This window comes from Mycothermus thermophilus (assembly GCF_041956435.1).
Source record: "Mycothermus thermophilus strain CBS 625.91 unplaced genomic scaffold VTJ04scaffold_6, whole genome shotgun sequence".
NCBI lineage: Eukaryota > Fungi > Ascomycota > Sordariomycetes > Sordariales > Chaetomiaceae > Mycothermus > Mycothermus thermophilus.
The window spans coordinates 255,602-272,275 of NW_027191432.1; the positions used below are offsets into that span (position 1 = coordinate 255,602).

The window sequence follows — 16,674 nt, forward strand, 5'->3', positions numbered from 1 at the left end:
GTGAAATATACAAAGACAGTCATTGCATTAACGGCGTAATTGGGCGGGAAACAACAAAGTATGGTTGGGTTCCTTTGGGTGGCGTTTGGAAGGCGTTTTCTCAGGCTGGAGGGTGTCTTGTTCGAGGACAGAGACATAGGTGATTGTCAGCTTCATGAGGACTCGGGATCATAGGTCCCTGGGCATCGCAAACAAATTGTCTTTGCATGAGTATCTATCTGGTCTAGACACTTCAACTCGATACTGCATCATAGACATCATACAAATGAGCCACCAAACAGACGGGCATTTTCGATCATACACGTCCACGCCAAAGATATGATCGTGATCATGATCGTGATCAGAGCAGCGACGTGTCCTTTTTGTCCATTTCCATAGGTATCTCCTGTCTACAAGAAAACAACCGGCCGATTACCTATATAGGTACAGCCAAACACCCATCCCGTCTAATCCCGTCATTCCTAAGCAAAAACCGGTCATCCGCTCGTAAGTCAGCCAGGCAAGACGCTCTTCATGTGCCCTGCCCGTAAAAGCAAGCAGACAAGCAAACCTAAGCATACACACAACGATCGGCCAAATTTCTATATCCCACCCTCCCCAACACAGCCTTGCCCACCAACCACCTAATACTGTGCCCCCGTCGTTGCCCGTCGGCCGTTTCGTTTCGTTGGTTGACGTTGATGCCTTGTTATGCAGACCAGCGTCTGCGTTTGATCCCTTCCAACGCCTAAAAGAAAAAGATGACCATCCCATCTCAAACCGCCGCGGTCCCCTTGTTGTAGGGTAGAGAGTGTGTATTTGTACAGGGAATGGGTATCAGGGGAGAGCTTTCCCCCTCATGTTTCGTAAATCTGTGGGTTAATCCGTATGGTGACGGCTACCCACTCACTGTCTGCGTCTGCAGTCCCAATCCGGAGGGTTGATGGTGCGCGCTTATTTCCTAGCAAAGGCTGTGTCGAAGGCCGGGATGAGGGTCTGGGCGAGCCAGAAGGAGAAGACGAGCTTGGGGCCGGTCATGAGGAGCTGAAGAGAGAGTGTGTTAGCATCTTATTACCCTACCTCAAGCTCTGGTTTGATTGGATAAAACTCACCTTGGGAACCAAGCCCTTGAAGAAGGCCGTCGGGCCCTCGTTCTTGGCCATGTTGGCCAGGATGCGGAAGCCGCTCTCGGGATTCTCAAAGTTGCGGTTCTGGATGCGGGTCTTGATGACGTCGAGGGGCGCCGAGACGACGAGGGAGGCCGAGGCGCCGGCGATAGAGGCGACAAAGTTCTGGCCCCACGTGGCCTTGTTGTAGTCTTGGAGCTTGAAGAGGAACTCCTTGGCGAAGGCGGAACCGCCGAAGAGCTGGTGAGAGGACGTTAGTTGATGGTGTCTTTGACAAGATAGGGGCGCTGGTTCTTTAGTCAAGGGTAACATACCGCGAACGAGCCAGGGGCGTTCCGCGCCGCCGTCCAGCCCCAACCCCGGTACAGACCGAAGCCCTCATCACGAATGATCTTGAAGATACCACGGCCACGGAAGGCCTCGGGGTTGGTCTGGCGCTTGATCTTGAGAACGTCCAGGGGGAGCAGGATGATCTCGCCGATGCCGATCAAGCTGCCGGCCGTCGAGTGGAGGATGGCCTTGCCGGTCTTCTTGCCAAAGGCCTTCTCGAAGTCTTTGCTGTAGTGGGTGGTGAGGTAGTCGCGCACGACGGGCTGGCCGCCGTACTTGTATATCCGCTGCAGGACCTTGTAGCCGGCGGCGTACCCGAGGCCGGGGAAAAGGGAGACGAACTTGCGCACGAGGGGCGCGCTCGCCTTGTCCTTGAAAATGACGGTGTTGAGCTTGGACAGGCTGTTGACCTATTGTGTCGCAAAGCGCCGGGGTGGGCGCAAGTCTGTCAGTCTTGTTCTCTCTTTACTCCGTGCCGGCGCATTGGTTCATGAAAAAGAAAGTTTTTTGCGCACCTTGCCCTCATTGCTCATCAGACGCTTCGCAATGGTGTCAACCTGTCCGATGGCAGTCTCGTCAGCCCCGGGGTTCGTTCCCCTCTATCACATCCGGAGCGCTGGTTCTCAGACAGCGCCTCGAGCGAACGCACGGGATGGAAGATAGCCAGTTCGGCGATACCGGCGGAGCCTAGGACATATGAAGTCAATACCTAAGCCATTGGACACTGGCAGAGTCAATTCATAGAGCGTGACATACCGGACCCAAGCAGCCTGGCCAGGTTCGACTCCTTCTCCTTCCCAACAGCGATGGGGGCCATTGTGACGGTTTGGGGTAATAGTTTTGTTTTTCGCTAAGAATTGAAGAGACAGGCAACACAGCAAAAGAACTTCTGCCCAGAAAACGACCGCAGCGACCACAAAAATGACGGGACCGACGGGCTCAAGAGGCAACGAGGGGTGTGATTTTTTGAGGTAAAAAAGAAGGGAAACGGGCCGTGTACGGGCAGGTCCGACTTATTCTCGGGACAAGGTGCCGCCGGGACCCACCAAAAAATTTCTGGAGCGCCCGCTAGCCCGCGACGTCGAAACTGCCTCCGGTCCGGCGCGACTCGCGCAATCGGCGGGGCTGATAAGAGATAAGACCAGGGGCTGGACATGGGGGACCCCACTTTGAACGTCAATAGGACTCCTGCCCCGCGCTTGATATCTTCAACTTGACCCCCCAATCCAATGGATGCGATGGGATATGTATGATAAAAACCACCTGTTGACTTGGGGATTTAGGCCAAGCGGTACCTTGTCTCTATGTCTCAATGGCGCGGCCACACAAGACATGCAGGACCCGAGCGGTCCAGTGCTGTGCGAGTCTTCCATGTTGCCCTTGCCTGTGTCTCTTCCGACCCGGGTTGACATTCATCAATTGACGGCAAGCACGCGGACCCTCCGTGGCCCGCTGTTAAGAGCGGTAGTTGCCAGGATCAATTTTTGCATACAAAACTCAGGTCTGCACTAACAGCGGGTCCGTCTAGAGCTCTTTCCTCTGCTTCGCGAAAGGAGGCATTGCTGTGCCTTTGGTGAGGTAGATACTTGCCCAGTGCCAGAAGCATTGAAGCTCGAGGACGCCTTCCGCGTATTCCCAAAGAAATGGTCCCACAGACAGGACTTCACGCTCAGGCGCCGTCACAAATAAACCCTGGAAAGTGCGCTTGAGCTGTCTGTCGCCACCTCAGCCACACCAATGTCAGACTCCAACATTTTTGCCAGGCTTAGATGGATACTCGTCACGGGTGTCTCAGGACAGGCCACAGGAAGAAGACATCCGAGCCTTCCTTACTGGCCACTGGGCATCCAGCCTTGTTGGCAGCCCACTAGGGCTGACCAAGCTCAAGTCCTCGAGTCTCGAGTCTCGACCACAACACCGCATCACCGAAACAAAAAAAACTCAAGTACCTTAGGTAATCATGAGTTGACTTGCCTGCTGTTGTCGCCTCTACTTTCCACCGTCAACCCATCCATGAAACACGGACGTCTGCTCATTCTACTTGGCGGTGTCCTGAGGGATGAGAGCACACCAACATGAACATCATCACCAATCACTCGAATGTCAGTAGCTTCGATGTGACAGAAATCATTACTTCGTCTGCCTCAAAGTAACAAACCAGGGCATAGCGAAAAGACCATCGCCATTCAGTGAAATATCATCGTAGTTAGAAACCCCAGCAAGAGGGTATCCATCCTATCTCCAACAAAACGCCTCCGTCGTCTACGACCTGTATGTACAATACAAGAAGAAAACGCCCCGCACGCGATTAAAATAGAGAGGAGAGGGTGGACATATCAGCGACGAGGATATCAAGGCGCGAATAACATTGGCCATCATGATCCATTCATTCATCAATCCAGAGAGTCAGGCGGGGAAGTCCATTCCATACCCATGCCCCAATACCATTAGAGATCGGCGACCGTAAAGATCTGCCGCCCCGCCCTCCTCATCGTATCGTCATTATCATCATCATAAGACAGGCGCTATCCGAAGAGAGAGTCGTGAGCCGAACGAGATGCGGCACTTCCTGTGCTTGGGTTCCTTTAGAGGAGAGCAGCAGCAATACCGGCAGCGGCGAGGAAGCCGAAAGCCGGAGCAGCAGTGGCCTTCGCACCCTGTTACATTTGTTAGCACTAGTTGAGAGGATTGAGGTGACGCATATGTGAACATACCGACTCGACATTAGAAGTCTCCGAGGGCTCGCTCGACTCAGTAGGGCTCGTCGAGTCGGAGGCAGTCGACGATTGGACCTCGGTCTCGAGGGTAGTCGCAGTCGACTCCGCCGTCGACTCCTCGGTCGACTCGGCGGTCGACTCGGCGGTCGACTCGGCCGTTGACTCGTCCGTCGACTCGGCGGTCGATTGGCCAGGGCTGGTGAGGGTGGTCTCCGGGAGGATGACGCCCGTGATGGTAGTCTCGCCCGTGATGGTGGAGACCTCGTCGCCGCTGGAGATGACGGAAGTCCAGGTGCTAGTGGTGATAGCAGACTCGGTAAGGGTGGTCAAGAGAGTGGTCGTGAAACCAGCCTCATCCTCATCCTCGGTGACAGTGGTGGTGGGATCGGCGTCAGGGAAAAGGCCCTAGACGTGAGAAACAATTGAGTTAGTCAGCCGCTTCGATGAATCTACAAGCCGACGAAACCCGTGACGACTTACAACAGCAGTAGCGCTGGGAATGTGGATGGGATGGCCGGCGCTGGAGCAGAGGCTGTTGCCCCAGTCGATGACAATGTTGGCATCGTCAACGGCGGGGCAGGCCTGAACAGAGCAGTCGTGAATGCCGTAGCCGAAGCGAGCGTCACTGCAAATGCAGGTGAGGTTGGTCGGCTGGCAGTTGAACTCCAGAGCCTTGGCAAGCATGTTGGTGCCGCAGACGCGCTGTCGCCGATCATGTCAGTTGCCTGAAGAAACTTGCGCGAGCGCATGCCGTTTTCTGGGTTTTGGTCGCAGAGGAGGAATGATACTTACACCGCAGTCAGGCATGTTCTCGGGGAACTCCTGGGCAGCCACAGCAGTGGCGCCAGCGAGCGAAAGGATGGCGGCGACGGTGAACTTCATTGTGAAATCGCGGTCGTCGAGTTGGGAGTTTGTGTGATGAGAGGTTGAGTGATTGAAGGTGGGAATGGAAAAGAAGGTTTGTGGTCGGTCGCAAAGTTGAGAGAAGGGTGGCGGAGAAAAGGGAAGAAAAAGTGGGAGAGGTGTTTGTTGACCTGCGACTTTCTTTATTGACGCGAAATGGGGTGGGTGATGAGGTGCAAGTGGTCAAAGCCTTGAGGTGCACTCGTGTTTTGGTGGAAAGTTTCTCCGAGAGGAAAGCGGTCAGGTCGGGTCGAGAATTTATCTCCTTGTGCAAGAAGAAGCAGGAAGGGAAAACCTAAAAGGCACGAGGGGAACAGGACCGGCGAGCCCTTTTTGAGGTCGCGGTGTAGACCAGATGGCAGGAGCGTTGTCAACACCCTCCTTGTTTACCAACAACCCGGATTGAAGCTCTCACTCCTTCCAGGCCCTGAATCCAAGCAAACTTCCAAGTTTAAGCAGATCATGATCTCATCTTAGCATCTCCATCCTATCACTTCCCGTCCACACCACCCCTTCGCTTCCAGGATCGTTAGGGGCCCAAGGACCGCCAATTCCTCACCAAGCTCGACAAGATCCTTCTCCCAAGGAAGCTGGACTAGCCACTTGGGTTCAGCCAACTTTTCTACATGTCACAGCTGGTGTCAATCCGGAATTTGCGCCACGCATTGTACATCATCAATCTCGGGCTTCAGATATTAGCTGTTTGTGCAATGAGGTGTTCATTTGGGTTCCATCCACACGCTCAATTTTGGAGATTGCATGAGCCGTTGCATCGTTACCCTCTCAGAGCAGTGTCCATTAGTCGTCCTTCCGGCAATTGGCTTGAGACGCGGCCCGGCTATGCAGTTTCGATGGCTACGATCAGAACAAATTGATGACAGTCGGTTTGCCTCTCCCATCAGGATCCCTGCGTGGCGACGGCCCGATCTTCAGTCAACTGGAATATCTAACCATGGAAGGAACTCACTTAGCATGCGGCCCGGGCTGCATGCGTTGTGGAAGTGAGTTGATGCGTGGTGGCTCCAGCAGCAATCAGATCGCCAACGATATCGGCCTCCCTCCCAGCTACTGAGCGACCTACGTGAGCTGAGGTGAACTAGGTGCCCACTTCCAAGTTCCAACCGAGCTTGTGTACGCCCGGCTGCCTCTTGGTCTTGCCTGGTTGAATTCTTCAAGAAACAGATGTGTTTGTGTGGAACTGACGAGGTTGGACAAGGCGGGTTCGTGGCGGGTTGAGGGCGAGTTCACAGCTCTCTCTTTGTGACGCAATGCAATTGAGCCGTGAAAGAAGCATTCCCGCCTCGCGATTTGTTTTTTTTTTTTNTTTTTTTTTTTTTTTTTTACGTTTACATATCCAGAGTTTGGCAGCAAGGCAGGAATCCAAGGTCGGTTGTCGTCCAAGTTTAAGCTCCCCTGCGACCAGGAACCTGCAAGGTGACGTCCACGATCGCGGTGGAGATCGAGGGTGGCCACCTCCCATTGGCTGTGTCGGGCGGAATCGACGCCGGGACCCACCTGCCACCCCGGTCCTGCCGTTGGCGGGTCCCGGAGGCGGGTCCCGGAGACCCACAAAAAGAGGGCCCGGCCGGCAGGGCGATGACATAAGACCAGACGAACACAGAACGCTGCGTTTGTTGCCGCATTGCTCCAGATAGTTTGCAATCATCCGACGAAGTAAGGGAGAGTTGAATGCTCAAAGCATCATGTGGCAAGCATGAGACCTATCAAGCAGCAAGGGTTGTTTGCCGTCTCATTAAACCTTGCATCCGCCGCACGTGGTTCCAAGAGGGTCGGACGCCGTCATCGGTCCGAGGACAGGACGGGATCGGCCCCACCCCCAGCCTTGGATCCAAGAGACTAAGAAATGGCCAGTGTTTGTGGGCATCATCTACTCGAAGGTTTGGAAGTAGAGTCATTTCTGTGCCATCCAACCCTAATTTTAAACCTGATCCAATACCAGTCGTTTGTCCCAGTCATACCAAATATCCCACCTCATCGTTGTCGTCCTACCCAACATTCCTCGTCAGTCACACATGGCACTCGTAAACCAACCTAGCCCCTCAAAATAGCACCTTGCTCTCTTCCTTTCTCTACGCTTTCCTCTTCCAAGCCAACAACTCAAGGACATACCACACCACCCTGTACAAGCACACATACCAAACCTTAAACCCTCAGACATCAGCGGCGATAACTTCAACAATGTTAAGACGAACCTCATCCCAATTCTATAACCGCCCATTCCCAACCCAATCATACGTCCCCCGGAAACCACTCTCAGCTGGAACCCAACAAACCTAACCAACCCCACATTGTCAGTCACACACCAACCGTTCCACAACCGTATAGTCCCAAGCATGTCAGGCGACATCCGGTAGGTAGGTAGGGTGGCACGGCAGCAGAGTCCCTTGCGCAAGTAACGTTGATGATGTGGCGCGGCATAGTACATGGGGCACGGCATGGCATGGCATGATATGTGCAGCGGGCATGGGACCGTTTGAACCAAGGCGGTGTTGCAAAGGCGATCCGGCACGTAGGTACTCAAGTGGGCTTGGCTGACTGGTCTGTCTTCCACCACCTCCCGGCTGACCGACGGTCTGTATGGCGACGGTTCAGTGATGGCTGTGGTTAAAGAGTTAATACAACCACCAAGCAACACTAATGATCAGTCCTGGGGCAAAATGATATCTCCCGCCAGTCACAGAAGTAACATCAACAGGCGACGAAGGGGAATAATACTCCTTAACCACCCACTCCCCTTTGCAACTCTTCAAGAATAGGTAACTTCACGATGCCTTGCCTCACTTCAATCAAGAAACACCCCGCTTCCTCACCGAAACAGCAAATTTCACCCTGTCTTGAGACATCCCAGGCCAGGCCAGGCCAGGAACCCAGGCCGCGGCTGCAGGATCCCGCCAACGGAGATGAGACCCTGCTGTAAGTACCCGCGGTAGTCAGAGATCTGCCATTCTTGGCCGTGAGTTCATGCTGTTCGTTGCCATAGGTCAATACTTGACCCTGGCCGGATGTTTGTTTGCTTCTACTACATCCCTGACTGCTGTTTTGCTGTGGACTTTGTGTTTGGGAGATTTTGTATGTCCACCCCATCGAGACAGACGATGACCGCCAGGTGGTCGTGGGAGATGATGGATCGTGATGGTTTAGGCAGTCGTCACTCGCCTCAACCCACATCATTGACGTGACCTCGCAACAAAACGACCAGGATTGTCATCAACTTGATTCCTCTTCCATCAATTAAGTCAATGTCAAGCTAAGACCAGCACAAGGCATGGCCCAACACCAACCGCCCCTGAAACATCCATGGACTCGGAAACAGCTTTAAGACCAGACACGACACCCAGTCTCCATATATCATCTATAACCACAAGAGGACGCGACACAGCCGTGACCAACACCCATAGTGTAGAAATATACATATATCATTGTCCAAACCAAAGGAGGTAAAGAGACAGCCGACACTACAAAAAGCTACAAAGACCCAAACCCATGCCATGTCGTATTACTTCCGTCATTGCACTACATCACGCCATGTATCCATGTCTCATCCATCACTCCACATCATCGTCGTCATCATCATGCACCTCATGTCGCGTCGCAAAAAGCCCGCTCAGCCGCTGCACATTATACAGGCCTCAGGGTTCTCGATGCTGCCTGTAACGCAATCTCGATTAGCATGTTGAATCAGGGGACATTGGACGGTGCCACGGGGAAACTTACAAGCAAGAACCGCCTCCGAATAGATATCCATCTCGCGCTCCTTGCTCTCATCCTCCTTATCTTCCGCATCCTTATCCTTCTTGGCGCCCAGAACCGGCGAGCTCAGCTCCTCCTCCTTGGGCGGCTTGTCGGCCGGCTCCGTGGGAAGGGCCTTGGGGCTGTCGCCCTCGTCGACATCAGCCTTGAAGGCCGGCGGCTTGGAAGGCGAGTGGACGGGGCGCGGCTTGATCTCGCCGAGGGCCCCCGTCTTGATAGGCGGCGGGGTGGAGGGAGCGGCAGCCGCGGCATCGCCGTTCGGAGAGCCCTCCTTGCTGCTGTTCACGTAGGCCATGGGGCGGGGGATGGCCGAGGGCGAGGACATGTAGACGCTGGTCGGAGGGGCGCGCTTCTTGAGGGCCGACACCTTGCCGACCGTGTTGTCCTGGACGCGCAGGGCCTCCTGGTCGACCGTGAACTGGATGGGCTGGGCGGCCGCCTGGGTGCGGAGGTAGTACATGCCCGTCTTGAGGCCAAGCTTCCAGCCGGTGAAGTGCATGCTGGTGATCTTGCCCATGGTGGGCTCGCGCATGTGGATGTTGAGCGACTGCGACTGGTCAATGAAAGCACCGCGGTCGGCGGCCATCTGGACGATGGTGCGCTGCGAGATCTCCCAGACGGTCTTGTAGAGCGCCTTGATGTCGTCGGGGATGTTGGGAATGTTCTGGATGGAGCCGCCCTCGGCGATGATGCGGTTCTTCATGTTGTCGGACCAAAGGCCCATGTCAACGAGATCCTTGAGCAGCCAAGGGTTGACAACCTGGAACTCGCCAGCCAGGACACGGCGCTGGTAGATGTTGGAGGTGTAGGGCTCGAAGCACTCGTTGTTGCCCAGGATCTGGGAGGTCGAGGCCGTGGGCATGGGGGCAACGAGCAAACTGTTGCGAACACCATGCTCCTTGATCTTGGCCTTGAGAGAATCCCAATCCCAGAGGTCGCTGGGCTTCACGCCCCACATGTCATACTGGAGGATACCCTGGGAGACAGGCGAGCCCTCGTAGGTCGAGTAGGGACCCTCCTCCTTAGCCAGCTGGCACGAGGCAGTCAGGGCGGCGTGGTAGATGGTCTCGAAGATCTGCTTGTTGAGCTGGCGGGCCTCGGGCGACTCGAAAGGCATGCGGAGGGCCAGGAAGGCATCAGCCAAGCCCTGGACACCGAGACCAATCGGGCGGTGGCGGAGGTTGCTGTTGCGGGCCTCCGGAACAGGGTAGTGGTTGATGTCGATGATGCGGTTCAGGTTGCGGACGACGACCTGAGTGACCTCGTGCAGCTTCTGGAAGTCGTACACGCCGCGGTTGTAGTCAACAAAGGCGGGCAGAGCGAGCGAAGCCAGGTTGCAGACAGCCACCTCATCAGGAGCCGAGTACTCGATAATCTCAGTGCACAGGTTAGAGCTCCGGATGGTGCCCAGGTTCTTCTGGTTGCTCTTGCGGTTGCAGTGATCCTTGTAGAGCATGAAGGGGTTGCCCGTCTCGGTCTGAGCCTCGAGAATGGCGTACCACAGCTTTTGGGCCTTGACGGTGCGGCGGCCGCGGCCCTCACGCTCGTACTTCTCGTAGAGGGCCTCGAACTCCTCACCATAGCAATCAGCGAGGCCGGGGCACTCGTTGGGGCACATGAGGGTCCACTCAGCGTTCTTCTCGACACGCTTCATGAACAGATCGGGAATCCACAGAGCCAGGAATAGGTCGCGAGCGCGCACCTCCTCCTTGCCGTGGTTCTTGCGCAGGTCGAGGAACTCGAAGACATCAGCGTGCCAGGGCTCGAGGTAAATGGCAAAAGCGCCAGGACGCTTGTTGCCACCCTGGTCGACGTAGCGGGCGGTGTTGTTGAAGACACGAAGCATGGGAATGATGCCGTTCGAGGTGCCATTGGTGCCAGCGATATAGGACCCAGTGGCACGGATCCGGTGGATGTTGAGACCAATACCACCAGCCATCTTGGAGATCATGGCGCAGGTCTTGAGAGTGTCATAGATGCCCTCAATGCTATCCTCCTTCATGTCGACGAGGAAGCAGGACGAGAGCTGGGCCTGCGGGGTACCGGCGTTGAAGAGGGTAGGGGAGGCGTGGGTGAAGAACTTCATGGACATGAGGTTGTAGGTCTCAATGACACGCTCGACGTTATCGCCCCAGATGCCGACGGCAACGCGCATGATCATGTGCTGAGGCCGCTCGACAATCTTGCCATCGAGCTTGAGCAGGTAGGAACGCTCGAGGGTCTTGAAGCCGAAGTATTGGTAGTTGAAGTCACGGTCATAGACGATGGCCGAGTCGAACTCATCCTTGTGGCGCATGACGCACTCGTACGTCTCCTTGGCGATCATGGGGGACGGCTTGCCGTTCTTGGGGTTGACATAGTGGTACAGGTCGCTGATGACGGCAGAGAACTGTTTCTTTGTCTGCTTGTGGAGGTTCGAAACGGCAATGCGGGCAGCCAAGATGGCGTAGTCGGGGTGAGTGACGGTCATGTAGGCGGCGGTCTCGGCGGCCTGGTGAGGTTGGTTAGAAGTGGGTGTGGCGGGCCGGAAACAGTGAGAAGCAGCCATACCAGATCGTCCAGCTGAGCTGTCGTAACACCGCCGTAGACACCCGAGATGACCTTCTGGGTGATGGCCACGGGGTCGACATGGTCCATGTCAAGACCGTAGCACAGCCGCGAGACGCGGGCCGTGATCTTGTCGAACTGGACGCGCTCCTGGCGTCCATCTGAAAATTGTTAGGAGGCGGATTGGATGTTGTCGGGGCCAGGGAACTACATACCGCGCTTCCGGACGTACATGGTGGTTCAGGTAGACGCGTTCGTCGAGGACTGGCAAAGAGGCGGTGGGGAAGGAGACAAGATTCGGGAGACTCGGTTGGGCCGAGAAGCAAGAGCTTAGTTCATGCGTCGCAAGAAGGAAAGGCTTATTAGAGAGGCAAGAAGAGAAGAAGGGCGCCGGACAGTCCAGCTTCGCCCTTGAATTGCGTGGTGTGAGGGGTGATGGAGGTTGGAGGAGGATGGGGGGGAAAGGCGAGTGCAGGGCTCCAAGACTCGCCCTCTTTTTAAGCGTGTGCAGTGGATCGCGTCCAACGCGTTTTTGTTGGTTCAAGCGCGTCTCAATTGCCCCGCCCATTAAAGCGAAGCATCAAACAATCAGCCAGAGCCAGCTGTCAGCGCTGGGACGCTGCCATGTTGGCACCTGTCAAGCCAACTGGTATCAGCTGGGTGGGCTGCTCATCCCGCCGTCAGGCATCAAGTGGGGATGCCCCGGGCACCGCTCGGACATCGAGGGAAGGCGAGGATCGACATGGAAGCGGCAGACGAACAAAAAAGGAAAGTAGAAAAACCAATGTTCCAGCTGTTCATCTCTTTTACTCTTTATGATTTCTTTCCGTTCTTCATGTTCAGGTCAGGTACCTGACAAGAGGACTACTCGACTCGAATCTGCGACCAAGGATCTGGCAGGATCTGTGCTTGGATACAGGAGTCGATATGATTAGGTAATCCCAAAGAGAACTCGGGTTGGTGGGGTCAAGGGCTTGGCTGCATGTCCCAACATCCAGGAACAGAAGAAGCCCACGACTCGCAGACGCATCCAGATCAAGACGAAGCACATGAGGCTTGGCGTTGAGGACGGACGACAGTGACTCAGAGGGGCTTGATCAAGGGCATCGGGATATAAGGGGTGTAAATAAAGAGACGCCCTGCTGAGCATGAGGATTTGGTCTTCACTGAGAGCGCGGAATCCTTTGGTCGGCCCTTGGACTCTGAGCACCGTCAGGTTTCATCAACAACCTCTTGTCACAGTCAGAAAAATGTCTGAAGCCCAGATATCCTCGTCCTCCGCCGCGGGGACGGCAGACTACAAGCCCAGATATATTGATGTTCGTCACGTCCGGTAAATAATTCCAGCACAGGCTCGGAGATTAATAATTTCCTTGTTTCCCAGATCGGCATCAACCTCGCAGACCCCATCTTCCGTGGCCGTTATCATGGCAAGCCCCGACATCCAGATGATCTCAAGGACGTGGTAGCTCGGGCCATCGAGGTCGGCTGCACCAAGCTGATCGTGACGGGCTCGTCCTTCAAGAGCTCCCGTGACGCTCTCAAACTGGCCCAGGAATTCCGTTCGTCAATCTCCTTCTCCCTCTTCACGCCCACCCCTTCCACTAACCCAACCCACCAAACCACCAGCCGGCACCGTCTACACCACCGCGGGCATCCACCCCTGCAGCAGCTCCATCTTCAGCCCCTCACACCACAAGCACCACGACGAGAGCCAAAGCGAGGACGAAGGCGAACCCGAGCACACGCCCGCCTGCGACCCGGACCCGACCAAGCCCATCCCCGACGGTGACGGGGTCGACTTTGAGCGCAGCAAGCGCATCATCGCCGACCTAACCACCCTCATCAACGAGGCCCGATCATCATCTTCTTCCCCCTCGGGTGGGGGGCTCGTCGCCTTCGGCGAGTTCGGCCTCGACTACGACCGCCTACACTACTGCTCGCGCGAGGTCCAGCTGCACTCCTTCGCGGTGCAGCTCGACCTCGCCGCCTCGCTGTCACCGCCGCTGCCGCTGTTCCTGCACTCGCGCGCCGCGCACGAGGATTTCGTGCGGCTGCTCAAGGAGCACCTGGGCCCTAAGCTGGAGAAGCTGGGCGGCAAGGGCGGCGTGGTGCACAGCTTCACTGGCACAGTCGAGGAGATGCGGGAGCTGGCGGAGGGGTTGGGGTTGTACATTGGCGTGAACGGGTGCAGCTTGAAGACGAAGGAGAATTGCGATGTGGTGCGGGAGATTCCGTTGGACAGGATTATGCTGGAGACGGACGGGCCTTGGTGCGAGGTAAGGCCGAGTCATGAAGGCTGGAAGTATTTGGTGGAGTGGGAGAAAGCGGATAAGGAGAGGAGGGAGAAGGCTGCTGCTGCTGCTGGTGCTCCTGCTGCTGATTCGACGGCGCCGCCGGCGACTGGCAATGGAAACGGTGTCCAGCAGCAGAAACAGCAGCAACAAAAGAAAAAGAACGCCAAAAAAGAACCCGAGGTGCCCGAGCGGTTCAAGACGGTCAAGAAGGAGAAGTGGGAGCAGGGCGCCATGATCAAGGGCCGCAACGAGCCGTGTACCATCGAGCGCGTCGCCAAGATTGTGGCCGCCATCAAGGGGGTTTCTCTCGAGGAGGTGTGCGAGGCGGCATGGGCGAACACGGTCAAGGTGTTTGGGTTAGACGAGAACTAGCAGTAGAGGCAGTCAGCCAGTATCATAGACGATAAAGCTCATTGTTTCGATCATGTACAGACAACTTCCACTTCAAGGCGATCAACGCAAACCCAACCATCCATCGTCTTCTCTCATGGCATTCCCGACCCTTTATGCCCTCGTATCCTCCCCCTCCTCACCGCCCCGACCGTCACCCCTTCCTCGCCCGTCATCCACCCAGGCATGCGCTCGCCGTCGACAATCCCCGCCTCAACAAGCTGACGGATGCCCGCAAACACATGCGTCCCGTGGAATGTCAGACGCACCCGCGGCCTCCACGTTCCTTCCTCATCATCTTCCTCTTCGTCGTAATCGTCCCCATTGTCTGCATTTCCCCCACTCCTCCGACCACCGCCGCCAGCGCGAGGAAAGGGATCCTCGATAACCACATCCACCCTCTCCACGCCCTTCCCGTCGCCGACCCGGACCGTCTCTCCGAACCGTGCCTTGGCGACCAGCCTCGCCCGCTTTGCGGCCCTTTCGTCCATCTCGTCCGCCACAGACAACAACGGCCCGGCAGCGGCGGGCCTCTTTCCATCCGCCTTCCCTCCATCCCCCTCCCCATCCGATAGTGATGACGACAAGGGCGGACTCGGGAGGATCAAATCCAACGGCGTCTGTCCCACACCACCTTCCTTCCGGCCTTTTGCTATCCTCCTCTCTGCGGCCGAAAGTTTGGCCGCCCCGTCCTTGTTGTCATGGTCTTCTTCGCAAGCGTACACGCTCCACCCGCCCCCGGCAGAATTCGTCCTCCCCGCGCCGCGGCGATGGACCAGCTCGGCGAGGTTGCGCGTCACGAGGTTTGTGGGCTGGAGGGTAAAGCGCTCGCGCTTCAGGGGGCGGGAAAGGGCTTTGGGGAGGTTGGAGACGAGGAGGGTGAGGAGGGAGGCGGATTCTCCTGCTTTGGTCCCCCCGTGTGGTTGGGTTGTTGATGATGACGCGGTAGTGGTTGAGGGGCTGGCTAAGGTTGTGTTGGTTTGGGGTTTGGAGATGAAGACGTGTGGGGAGCCGTTGGGGAAGGCGATGTAGACTGTCCTGGAGGAGTCGAAGGAGGTGGTGGCCTCGGCGGGACGGCGGGCGCGGGGTGTTTGGAACGCGTGGTTGGTGTTGTAAGGGGAGTCGACGATAAAGATGCGGAGGATAAGGAGCGGAAGGGTCTTGTGTGCATCGAAGTTGTAGTGGGCCTTGAGGTCAGGCAAGACCTGGGCCTGGAGGTTGCGGAGGAAGGTGGACGGGTGGAAGCGCGGGATGGTGAGGGATTCGTCGTCGACCTCGGGGACGTGGTCTCCTTCGGCGACGGCGTCAGGGTCGGTTGGTGGTTTTAGAGGCGCTATGCGGTAGGCGGACCACTTCTGCGAGGTTGGGTGGTCGTAGAGATACTGAAGATCGGCCATGGCGAGTTGGTAAAGAGTCAAACCATGGCGCCAGTCGCCCTCGAGGATGCGGTCGAGGACTTCACGTTTGGATCCCTTGCGCGCCTGCATCGAGATGTAGATTTCCCGCAGCGCCTCGACGGAGCGCGCGGGAGGGTAGAAGTCGGCCAAGTCCTCCTCATCGTCATCGTCGTCGTCATTGTATCCCACGTTGTCGCGAAGGTACGGCTGTGTCAGGGGAAGGTTCCCGTCGTCGAGCCAGTCAAGAGCCACGGAGATCAGCGAGGTTCGCGAAAGGCGCCCGAGAATGCGAGTGGCTGTCGGGTTGGACGGGTCGACGCGCAGATTCGAGGGGAGACGCGCCGAGGTGGGGATGGAAAGGGGGGCCATGGTGGCGGAGAATTATTTTCTTGTCATGAAGACACGAATACCATTGTCTGTGTGTTGGCTAGTTTTTGGTGGATTTCTCCCCGCAGCAGATCATCGTCCTAACTCTCTGTGAAGTCCCGGAGGATTTGGCGAGTTTGTTTCCACACTGCCGCTTCTGGAAGTTTGTTGATGATGCAACATGGACCCTCCAGAGCTGTCCCGTTGGACCTGGAAGCGATGGGTGTGGGGCATCTGGCACGTGGCGACTAAAATAGACGCGCCCGGACGCGTTTTTGGCGCATGAGATGTGGCGCTCCGATAACGTTAGCTCAAATCTCCGATAAGCCGAGAAAACAAGGGGCCAAGGCCCACCGTCACCCGAACTTTCCGACCTCGACCGGGTTCGTTGCGGTTGCTTGCGAATTCGAGGCTCGAAAAAGAAGCAGTCACGCACGCTTCAACAAGGTGAGGCGCACCTGGGCTAGCTGCCGGTTAGCACTAGCGGAAGAGCCGTCGCCAAGCTACGGGTGCCCAGACTCTGCCTAAGCCCGATGGTCGGAAAGTCACGCCGCTGTAGGGCCGAAGATGCCAACCCTGTTCAACGGCCAGCACTGGACAAGAAAAAACATCCAGAAGTGAATTTCGCCTCATGATGAATATTTGTTTATATTTACGGAGTAGTACCTGAATTGGTAGTATCATTGCGAAAGTTGACAGCAAAATTGGTTCCCGGTCTGGCACAGCTCCGGTCCCTGGCTGGAGACCACCCATGGACAAACCTTCCAACCCACCTCACCTTGCTTAGATGTCAAGGGCCCAGGCACCCTGGAGGTCTGCTCCCACTAGGTTCGGAGTAGAAACCGGCCGA

The 16,674-nt window shown here is 56.3% G+C and overlaps 7 protein-coding genes across 7 annotated transcripts; 1 reads left to right on the plus strand and 6 right to left on the minus strand.

Annotated features, from left to right (window-relative positions):
• Positions 1-411: 411 nt before the first annotated feature.
• Positions 412-753, minus strand: VTJ04DRAFT_8496 (uncharacterized protein; the record flags this gene model as incomplete). The annotated part of the gene is made up of 1 exon (XM_069366939.1): positions 412-753. The coding sequence occupies one exon, from the start codon at positions 751-753 to the stop codon at positions 412-414; it is 342 nt and encodes a 113-aa protein (XP_069215318.1).
• A 180-nt stretch (positions 754-933) lies between these two features.
• On the minus strand, positions 934-2,253 carry VTJ04DRAFT_8497 (uncharacterized protein; the record flags this gene model as incomplete). Its single annotated transcript, XM_069366940.1, has 6 exons — positions 934-1,023; positions 1,092-1,346; positions 1,421-1,846; positions 1,952-1,993; positions 2,086-2,123; positions 2,193-2,253. The coding sequence occupies 6 exons, from the start codon at positions 2,251-2,253 to the stop codon at positions 934-936; spliced, it is 912 nt and encodes a 303-aa protein (XP_069215319.1).
• Positions 2,254-4,021: 1,768 nt separating this feature from the next.
• On the minus strand, positions 4,022-5,035 carry VTJ04DRAFT_8498 (uncharacterized protein; the record flags this gene model as incomplete). The annotated part of the gene is made up of 4 exons (XM_069366941.1): positions 4,022-4,093; positions 4,151-4,558; positions 4,634-4,855; positions 4,946-5,035. The coding sequence occupies 4 exons, from the start codon at positions 5,033-5,035 to the stop codon at positions 4,022-4,024; spliced, it is 792 nt and encodes a 263-aa protein (XP_069215320.1).
• A 1,424-nt stretch (positions 5,036-6,459) lies between these two features.
• On the minus strand, positions 6,460-6,699 carry VTJ04DRAFT_8499 (uncharacterized protein; the record flags this gene model as incomplete). The annotated part of the gene is made up of 1 exon (XM_069366942.1): positions 6,460-6,699. The coding sequence occupies one exon, from the start codon at positions 6,697-6,699 to the stop codon at positions 6,460-6,462; it is 240 nt and encodes a 79-aa protein (XP_069215321.1).
• Positions 6,700-8,681: 1,982 nt separating this feature from the next.
• Positions 8,682-11,608, minus strand: VTJ04DRAFT_8500 (uncharacterized protein; the record flags this gene model as incomplete). Its single annotated transcript, XM_069366945.1, has 4 exons — positions 8,682-8,725; positions 8,792-11,318; positions 11,378-11,535; positions 11,590-11,608. 4 exons carry the CDS (start codon positions 11,606-11,608, stop codon positions 8,682-8,684), a joined length of 2,748 nt encoding a protein of 915 aa, XP_069215322.1.
• A 1,016-nt stretch (positions 11,609-12,624) lies between these two features.
• Positions 12,625-14,043, plus strand: VTJ04DRAFT_8501 (uncharacterized protein; the record flags this gene model as incomplete). The annotated part of the gene is made up of 3 exons (XM_069366946.1): positions 12,625-12,693; positions 12,759-12,936; positions 13,004-14,043. The coding sequence occupies 3 exons, from the start codon at positions 12,625-12,627 to the stop codon at positions 14,041-14,043; spliced, it is 1,287 nt and encodes a 428-aa protein (XP_069215323.1).
• A 113-nt stretch (positions 14,044-14,156) lies between these two features.
• On the minus strand, positions 14,157-15,827 carry VTJ04DRAFT_8502 (uncharacterized protein; the record flags this gene model as incomplete). Its single annotated transcript, XM_069366947.1, has 1 exon — positions 14,157-15,827. The coding sequence occupies one exon, from the start codon at positions 15,825-15,827 to the stop codon at positions 14,157-14,159; it is 1,671 nt and encodes a 556-aa protein (XP_069215324.1).
• Between the last annotated feature and the right edge of the window lie 847 nt (positions 15,828-16,674).